Source organism: Zerene cesonia, chromosome Z (genome assembly GCF_012273895.1).
Source record: "Zerene cesonia ecotype Mississippi chromosome Z, Zerene_cesonia_1.1, whole genome shotgun sequence".
Taxonomy (NCBI): Eukaryota; Metazoa; Arthropoda; class Insecta; order Lepidoptera; family Pieridae; genus Zerene; species Zerene cesonia.
This window is the reverse complement of record NC_052122.1, coordinates 11,790,450-11,798,461: the sequence shown is the minus strand read 5'-3', so window position 1 is coordinate 11,798,461 and position 8,012 is coordinate 11,790,450. Positions and strand designations below refer to the sequence as shown.

General features: G+C 38.2%; 1 protein-coding gene across 2 annotated transcripts in view; it reads right to left on the bottom strand.

The window, feature by feature from the left end:
* Positions 1-2,204: 2,204 nt before the first annotated feature.
* Positions 2,205-8,012, bottom strand: part of LOC119835441 (neuralized-like protein 4) — a 30,970-nt gene continuing 25,162 nt past the window's right edge. For both annotated transcript variants that reach the window (XM_038360258.1, XM_038360259.1), the window contains exons 26-31: positions 6,838-6,990; positions 6,505-6,690; positions 5,501-6,323; positions 5,013-5,202; positions 4,324-4,383; positions 2,205-3,506 (exon numbers count right to left, since the gene is read on the bottom strand). In XM_038360258.1, coding sequence (XP_038216186.1) covers positions 3,407-3,506; positions 4,324-4,383; positions 5,013-5,202; positions 5,501-6,323; positions 6,505-6,690; positions 6,838-6,990 — 1,512 coding nt within the window. In that variant the 3' untranslated portion in view covers positions 2,205-3,406. The remainder of the gene's footprint in view (positions 3,507-4,323; positions 4,384-5,012; positions 5,203-5,500; positions 6,324-6,504; positions 6,691-6,837; positions 6,991-8,012) is intronic.

Below are 8,012 nucleotides of genomic sequence, written 5' to 3'. Positions count from 1 at the left end.
TGAGTAAAACGACAATGACATTACTTCTATAATACACATTTACATTCGAAATTGCAAAGTATAAATATCACAGAATCTCTCGCGGCGGCAAAAGACAGGAGTATTGCGTCGCGGTAGAGAATGCTACAGAGCTGTCCGCGTACTAGCAACTACATTAATTATTAATTTAATGACATATTGTACGCTGCATGCCTGTTGTAGATACCACACACATTACTCAAATCAAACAAACGTTAACTTCAATAACATCAATGAAAGAATCCTTCAATTATTCGTAAATAAATTCATATTTCGTAATAATAAATACTAAAAGACTTAAAACTATGTCCCTTTTATTTCATTGAAATCGGTTCAGTTAATTTAATTAAAACCAACAAACATGCATGCGTATAATATAAATAGAGAAGGCATCAATTAAACTAATCAAATACATTGTCCTCCCTATCTCCCTCTCATTTACTTAACATCTCATATGACATTCTCTATCTACGACATAAAGCTTAAGCTATGAAAATAAAATAGCGCCTAAGTTATATTCGATGAGACAATTAAACTAAAACCTAGCACACGTACGCTTCACACGCCTTAATACTGCAGAATAAATAAATAGCTTAGACAACTAAACGTAATACACTTGTAATATCGTGATAAAGTTCCTATTAGGTTCTCAAAGGACCGTAACAGGAGTCACGTTAAAAATAATGTGCGTATAGGAATAGTTCATTAAATCCCACCGCAAATGTTTTTCGAGAATTTTTCAAATGAATAGCAGCCACACAAATTTAACATTTGCAATTAATTAAATCAAAATATGCTAGTTGGAGACGAACCAACAAAACTGCCAGCGAATATAAACAAATCTAGAATCTCCAATGTATAAATATCGTAATGATCAATGAACTCTAAGAGGAATAGAATTACGAGTCGAGATCCATCATGCCATCCCTCTCTCACTTACGAAATCCATCGTGCTATCTCTTTCCACAAACGGAGAAAAAAAAAGGACTATGCGATTATCATATTATTGCATCGTTCATAATTCTATTCCATAATCAAACTGTATACGGTGTGACAATAGCTCTACACCTATTTCATTTTATGCTATATTGAAATCAGACTACAACGCCTCCGCACAGACCGAAATCTCGACATGGGCGTTGCTAGAACGCATTCGCTTACAAATTGACATCACGCTCGTTCACGGTTCCTATAGTTACAGGAAATATAATTAGGATAGTGTTATTTATTACTTTTCATAACGTGGATATTAGCTCTTCTAATAATCTCGGATTTTCCAAGTTATCCTACTCTCGCACTAGAGTTTAATACATTACTGTTTCAGTCGCACTACAGCCGATTGCGACAAATAACCGAAACCTTGTGTAGGTAATATATCTTGAAAACTTTACAGGCACGGTTTATCACACTTCACCTTTAAAATTTGAATGCAACTATAACAACGTCCATTCCTGTTACTAATTGTGAATAATCATCGACACTATAATGGCGTCAAATTATTGCTTTGGTATATATCTATTGCTTGAGCTACTGTTAGATATTGACTATTATTTTTGCTACTTTCGACAATTTTTCTGAGTAAATGAGATTTGAAGATAGGCCTGTGTCTGAATGTGAGATCGCCTTTAAAATATTTTAAATTCAATCGTAGTCAACAGATCTCTCTGTCAAATACGAACTTACGTGACGGAGTTCAATTGAAACTGTGAATACTAAGTTCATTATAAAGGACTAGCGCACCGCCCCGGCTTCGCCTTTCGCATACTTCGGATGTAAACTTTAAAAATTAACCAATTCAGTGACAACTAGACCATATGGAAGTCAAATACCACCTGAATACAACACAATGTTTGTTAAGCAACATCTACTATTCCTACAGACACAAATAAAATAACTCATTAAATCAGCCTAGTAGTTCTTGCAACAAGCGCGATATTGACACAAATACATATGCTAAATGTATATAATTGCAGGATATAATATCAGAGACATAAATAAATAATATTTATATCAAATTAAAAGCGCGATCTCACATTGAGTATTTCGGAGGGATTACACAAATAGTTCCGACCTACATACTATAGTAAAATTGAAAGTACTCTAACTCTAACAAATATACGATTGTTTCATATACGCTTTAGAAGTTTCTATTAATTATATAACGTCTATCGAGTATGATATATTCCTTTTCCGTTCACAGTAATTTCATTATAATTTGCCGTTGATATATCGACACATGGAAACCTCACTGATGAGTACTGTATCTCTTAAGACCCAGCCATCATACCTCGACCCCCTATAATCGAATCAGAAAATACGATCTTACTACATTACAATAACGACCAATTTTCTCCAACTCTAAAAGCACCCATAAACGAGCTGTATCTTCATACGTTATACACAATCCAACCGATTAAATTAGTTAATCTTGGCTCTGACTTATACTTCATTTGATGCAAGATACATTTCTGTTTTCAAGAATTCCTTCCTAAACGCAGCACCTTTACCGCAATTCGACCGTTATAATACATTTTCTCATTAATTGTTCGTGGAAAATACATTATATACCTTAAGTTTAAACACTGTTATATTATAGACAATAATTCCTTCTCTTACGGTAAAGGCAAACAGAATGGCGAAGGCTTTCAGATTACAACTCTCTAGTACATTCTATTCAGTGTAACAATCGCTTCTCCATTGACATTGATCATACATTTCAAAACATTATAAAGGATACTATTCAACGATAGTAACGTTCAGTTTAATAGACTAGGATATAATTTGTGAACGTCACTTAACGTCTAATAACCAACATAACTTGAACCCTTGCTTGTACCAATACCAGCTTTAAGACCCAAATAAACCAGCTTGACCTCCATTACAAAGTACTGCAATAATATAAACGCAAATACAGGTCAGCCAGAACGACTCCTATACAGTTCCATGCAAAAGCATTCTTATACAAATACTCTATCATAATATAACAGCTGGTTGACCGACCGTTTATATTAACCCCTATACGTATCACAATGCTCTACGAGGCACGGCGACCAATATATCTTGACCCCTGCCGCAAACATCATCTCTTATACTTTAAAACAAACGCACCACAACACGGGACCATTGAGACTGGTCGACTAACCTTTACAACAACGCTAACTCTTTGAAATGTCCCAAAAATCAAGTAGGCTAGCCGCCGAACCAATCCAATGAGATCCCTAATGTAACTCTTCTATGACTAGCAACAACAACTCAGGGGTCACTTATACTGGTCGACGCACCGCTACACTCAAAGATCGCAAAGGAGCAGGGGCCGTGTCCAGCGCAAGCGGGCCCCTGCGACCGTGTGGGCTCAGCACGCGACGGGGGTCAGCCAGCTGGTCGGCAGTCATTCGTCCAGGCTCGGCGGGTTGTCCTCCACGAACACCACGTGCGACTTCATGTAGATCAGGAACGCGAGGAGTCTGTCTTTCTCTGCTTCGTTGCCTCTGTAATGGAAAATGATCAAGGTTCAGATCATTCAGATATGACCTACATAGTCATTAATGATCCGGATAGCATATTTAAATTTAATTTTTTTTCACGTACATAAATAAATATCGGTAGGAAGCAACGGCATGTCTTTATAAATGTCAAATGAAAATTGGCCTAGTGCCCAATATACCCATACATGTGATTATTAGAAATTAATTATAAAATGATAGGGATAAACTGATTTATATCAACAGTAGCGTGAGCGAGCCATGTCATGAAATTAAAAAGAAAATCAAATTCAGAAAACAATAAATATTTTATTTTAATAAGAAAAACAAGTATTTATAAGATGATAAGATGATATATAAAAAGCTGCACAAATTTGGTCATTTTGTGCTTTTGGTATTGTTCGTATTTTTGTAAACGTCAATGAAACGCATATCTCTTATCACACTTAGCGAAATGGCAACCAAATAATATGTCAAACAAGTGATTTGTCTTCACAGTTTTAGTCGTAAATACAACTCATAAAAGCACAACTTTTTTTTTACACAATCATGACGATTTATCCAATATTATTGGAATAATAAGACATGTCCTGTCGTTATTTGTTCATATCAATAATTGTTCATCACTTAACGACCAAACTAACTGCACATATTATCCAATAAAAGCGGTCATTAACCGTTTCAAACTTTTGACTTCTTTCCGTGTTTCTTGACATAACTATTATCTACAATAACTCTATATAAATTAACAAGAAAAACTAAATCAATTCACTAAAATACTGTACAGATAAAAATCGAAAAGAAAATTTAAAAATCTACTTACTCAATATCTATTTCTATGGCTAAAACAGTTTGATGCGGTTTCCCTTCTTCGTCCATCCATCTGTAAGTATAATAAAATACCGACTGATTGTAAGTCGGCTCATGGACAGTCAGTTTTTGTCAGTGTGAGTGTTGCAATATCATAAATAAAAAGGTACAGAGTTATGGGTAGATAAACGAAAGCAATAGGACACCAGCTGGGTTAGTAAGGAAGAAAATATAAAATACTCTAATACCAATGAAATATACTGTCAATGTAGAATAATGAAATTCTTCTAGATGTGATATGTTCTTGTATGAATAACCAAATAACTATAATGTTGGCTATAAACAAAATCCATTATATTGGTCGTTGAAATAAATATAAAAATAGAAAAACAATGCACGAATTCATTGAAATAAGTTGATCTACATCCGCAGCAAGCGAGAATGTGTATTGGCTACACCTGTCTAGCCTGCAGTCGACGCAATGCCATGTACAATACGGTTCATGAAATATGATAATAAGCTAGTAGACTAGCTAGTCAGTAATGGAATGTCTACGCAGGCTGAGATGTAACCGGTTTCGAAATATTTTTCCATAATTTTATCTTCAGGCATATATATACGAGTAAGTAATCGCTGAAAAGATTGTAAATGAATGTATGTAGAACGCGGCGATGCACGTAATGTACGCTGATATGTACTCACATGTCGGCGAGCGCGGTGGAGAGCGCGGCGGCGAGCGAGCGCGGGCGCTCCGCCCCCCGCGCGGCGGCTCCGCCCCACTCGGCGCGCGCCCCCCGCGCGCCCTGCGCCGCGCCCAGCGTCGAGCGCGCCACGTGCCAGAACCCGCGCCGCGCCGCGCCCACGCCGTCTATGCGCTCGATGCGCACCCAGCCTGCGCACAACCAACATTACTGCGATATTCCTATATATGATATATGATCTAGTCCTAAATGTGGGGGTCTATCAATAATATAGATTATATTAGTGATTGGAATATTTCAATTTAAACGTGATGAAAATAGCGGTCTAGTAGGGCAGAATTTTTTGTGTGAGAAAGCAGCTGCTTGGCCAACGGGAGACGATTAGCTATTGCTAAAAGACGTTAAATAAACAAAATTATTATATTGCGAAATTCCTTATGATATGTTATGCTAAATCAGCCACATACAATATGTTTCAATCAAACTCACCAGCAAACGGTGGCTCTGCATCCGGCACACAATTGGTGCAATAACACTTGACTTGCCCCCACGAAACTGCGCGCCGCAACTCCGGGTACGGCAACACCAAAAAGTTCCAGTATTTCAGCACCAGGTGCAAATGTTCGCAGCCCTCGCCGGATGCCTCCCACTCCGCCTCGAGACTGCTCTCATTTTCCTGATCGAGGCACAGAATGCGATTTAAATAGTTCAAGTTCTCCACGGACAATGGTTCTGAGCTGTCGTCACGGCGCGTCGATTCATCCAAAGAAGACGATTGTTCTTCAGTTAAGTCAGGCAGATTGCCAGTTTCTAACGTCAAAGCGTCCATAATCTCATTGTCTAGATCCAATTCACTGGCTTCTGGGTATCGGTCGTTGTGCTGTATGTTCGTGTCGCAGAATCTGTCTTCGCTACTTTGAGGGAAAGCTCGGCGGAGGTCAAGAAGATCATATTCGTTTGTGGTGAAGTTGTGCGTGGAGTGGCTTTTCTGGACGCATCTATATTCCAGGTCCTTGTTATCTACTGTTGGTAGGATAAGACTCTGGTGCATGACTCTATTGTGCACTGTTTCCATTCTGGCTTCGTTGTCTGGTAGATCTACTTCGAGGCTAGAGCCAGGTTGTGGGGATTCAAAATCTTCTATCAAATTGTTCTGGCTATGTGCTCGATTTCTTCTTTGGAATCTCAATTCTGTATTCTCTTGTTCAAGTTCAAGTTCGGCTAAGGTTTCCTCTCTTCTATTTTCGGCGATTATTGGCAAGTCGAGTGATGTTCCACTGGTTATAGAGTACGGATGCAGCAGAACCGACACCTATAAGGAAATATTGTAAGTATAACATTGGTAATAATATAATCGAAATCATCAATTGTCTTCGAAAATAACTATCGAGTCATATGTTATGGTACCCTCGTGTAATTACAAAATAATTCACTGAAAACAACACCATAAAAACTTCCGCTATTACACCCCTGGTATTACTGTTGACACCAACCTGACACACTTTCCCGTACAAGTCGACGAGCGGGTATACATGGCTGTGCAGCCTGGACACGGAGCCGATGATGCCGAGCACGCGCCCGTCGAGGTCCACCACCAGGTCGCTGTTGAAGCGGAAGTGCAGCGTCAGCACCGACTGCTCGTTCACGTCTTCTAGCTCGACCGCCATCGGTGTGCTCAGCTATCGTGGAAAACGGGAATTTCTTACAGGTTTTGTACTCGAGTATTTCTAGAATTTCTGCCATTTAACTTCAACATCGAACTGGAAGCATACCCCAGATAAAGAATCCCCTAGGCCGTACAATTTGTGCACACGTATAACACTCACATAGGTCCCATCGTACAGCAGCTCACTGTTCAGCACCCAAGCCGCCGGGTCGAGCCGCATCGCGCACTGCGGCACGCTCTCCGACGGCAGTATCGCTATTGCTCCAATGGCGACGCTGCCCTGCCACTCTTCGTCCACTTTGTCCACGCGGAACTATACGAACAGGGCTCAAATGTAATATTTGCATTATTTTTGTACTTATTGCGATAAGGCAAACGCTCTGTAGCAAACGCAGGACCGTCGCAATTACCAAGTGGCCGAACAATGTCTTCAAATATTAGAGGTCATGTGGAAAAAACAATGAGCTCGCCGAAATATTGCATCTGCAATGACATGTATAATTTGCGAAGCGAATGTTGGATACGAAATCGCAGGACTTAAGTAAAATAATCATAACAACATAATATGTCGCATTGTATTTATGCTTCACTACATAGTATAAAACAAAGTCGCTTTCTCCTTCCTTAGGTATACTTAAATCTTTAAAACTACGCAACGGATTTTGATAGGGTTTTTTTTAATAGATAGAGTGGTTCAAGAGGAAGGTTTACATGTATAACATCTATTAAACTATTACAAATTAACGCGTGCGTAGCCGCGGGCAAAAGCTAGTACTTTCATATATACAATATAATTTAAAAAATACATTTTATACTTGCAAGAAAGCTTCCTCCGTCCTACTTGGTAGTACTTTTGGGGATCAGGTTTGAGAAAGAACAAAAATTCCCTTTAGATATCAATGCATCCCGTCATAAAGAAAGTGCTTACCTCTCTTGTAACTAACATGCATTTCATAATTCAAATTTAAGAATACTCTAAAGAAAACTTAAAACTATACACATTGACACACTAATAACTAGGTCTAGATAGACGACTTTGTGACAATCCAATTTCAATCAAAAGAACACGCGCCGAGTTTATATGATGTGTCAATAAATAAATAAATAAATAAAATTAACAAGAAGTTATGGACGGTCAAGAGTTGCTCCATAACTTAAATCCTACTCAACAGAAATACATTTAATTACCTTAGGTAATTGTTATAGAAACGACTTTAAAAAAAAAACAAAGTCAAATAAAAGCTGAATCGTAATTAAAAACGGGCATTACGAAATCTCAATATCGTAATAATTTCATCAATAAGTGATATCTAATTTAAATATATAATATCTATA